The following is a 201-nucleotide window of genomic DNA, read 5'->3' as shown; positions in this document are numbered from 1 at the left end:
TCTACGCAGCCGTTTATCTGATGCAATAACAGGTAAATTAAATTAAAAAACATAAAAAATAAAAAAAAAATAATAAAAAAAATGCTGTCGTGCGGTGGTTCAGGAAAATCTACAGGTTTCTGCTGCCTCACGAGCTTCTTGATGGTGAGTTGCTGCGATATTTTGTTTGTGAAAAAAAAAAAAAATAAATAAAAATAAATA

The 201-nt window shown here is 29.4% G+C and overlaps 1 protein-coding gene across 1 annotated transcript in view; it reads left to right on the top strand.

Moving 5' to 3' along the window:
- EMH_0075370 (uncharacterized protein) overlaps positions 1–201 on the top strand; it is a gene marked incomplete at both ends in the record, with an annotated part of 2,602 nt that overhangs the window by 262 nt on the left and 2,139 nt on the right. The window contains one exon of the mRNA XM_013499587.1: positions 104–144. Coding sequence (XP_013355041.1) covers positions 104–144 — 41 coding nt within the window. The remainder of the gene's footprint in view (positions 1–103; positions 145–201) is intronic.

The sequence above is a fragment of the Eimeria mitis genome, genomic scaffold, assembly GCF_000499745.2.
Source record: "Eimeria mitis Houghton genomic scaffold, Emh_scaff4464, whole genome shotgun sequence".
NCBI classification, from domain to species: Eukaryota; Apicomplexa; class Conoidasida; order Eucoccidiorida; family Eimeriidae; genus Eimeria; species Eimeria mitis.
Note: the sequence above shows the minus strand (reverse complement) of the source record. Positions and strands in the feature narration are given on the sequence as shown.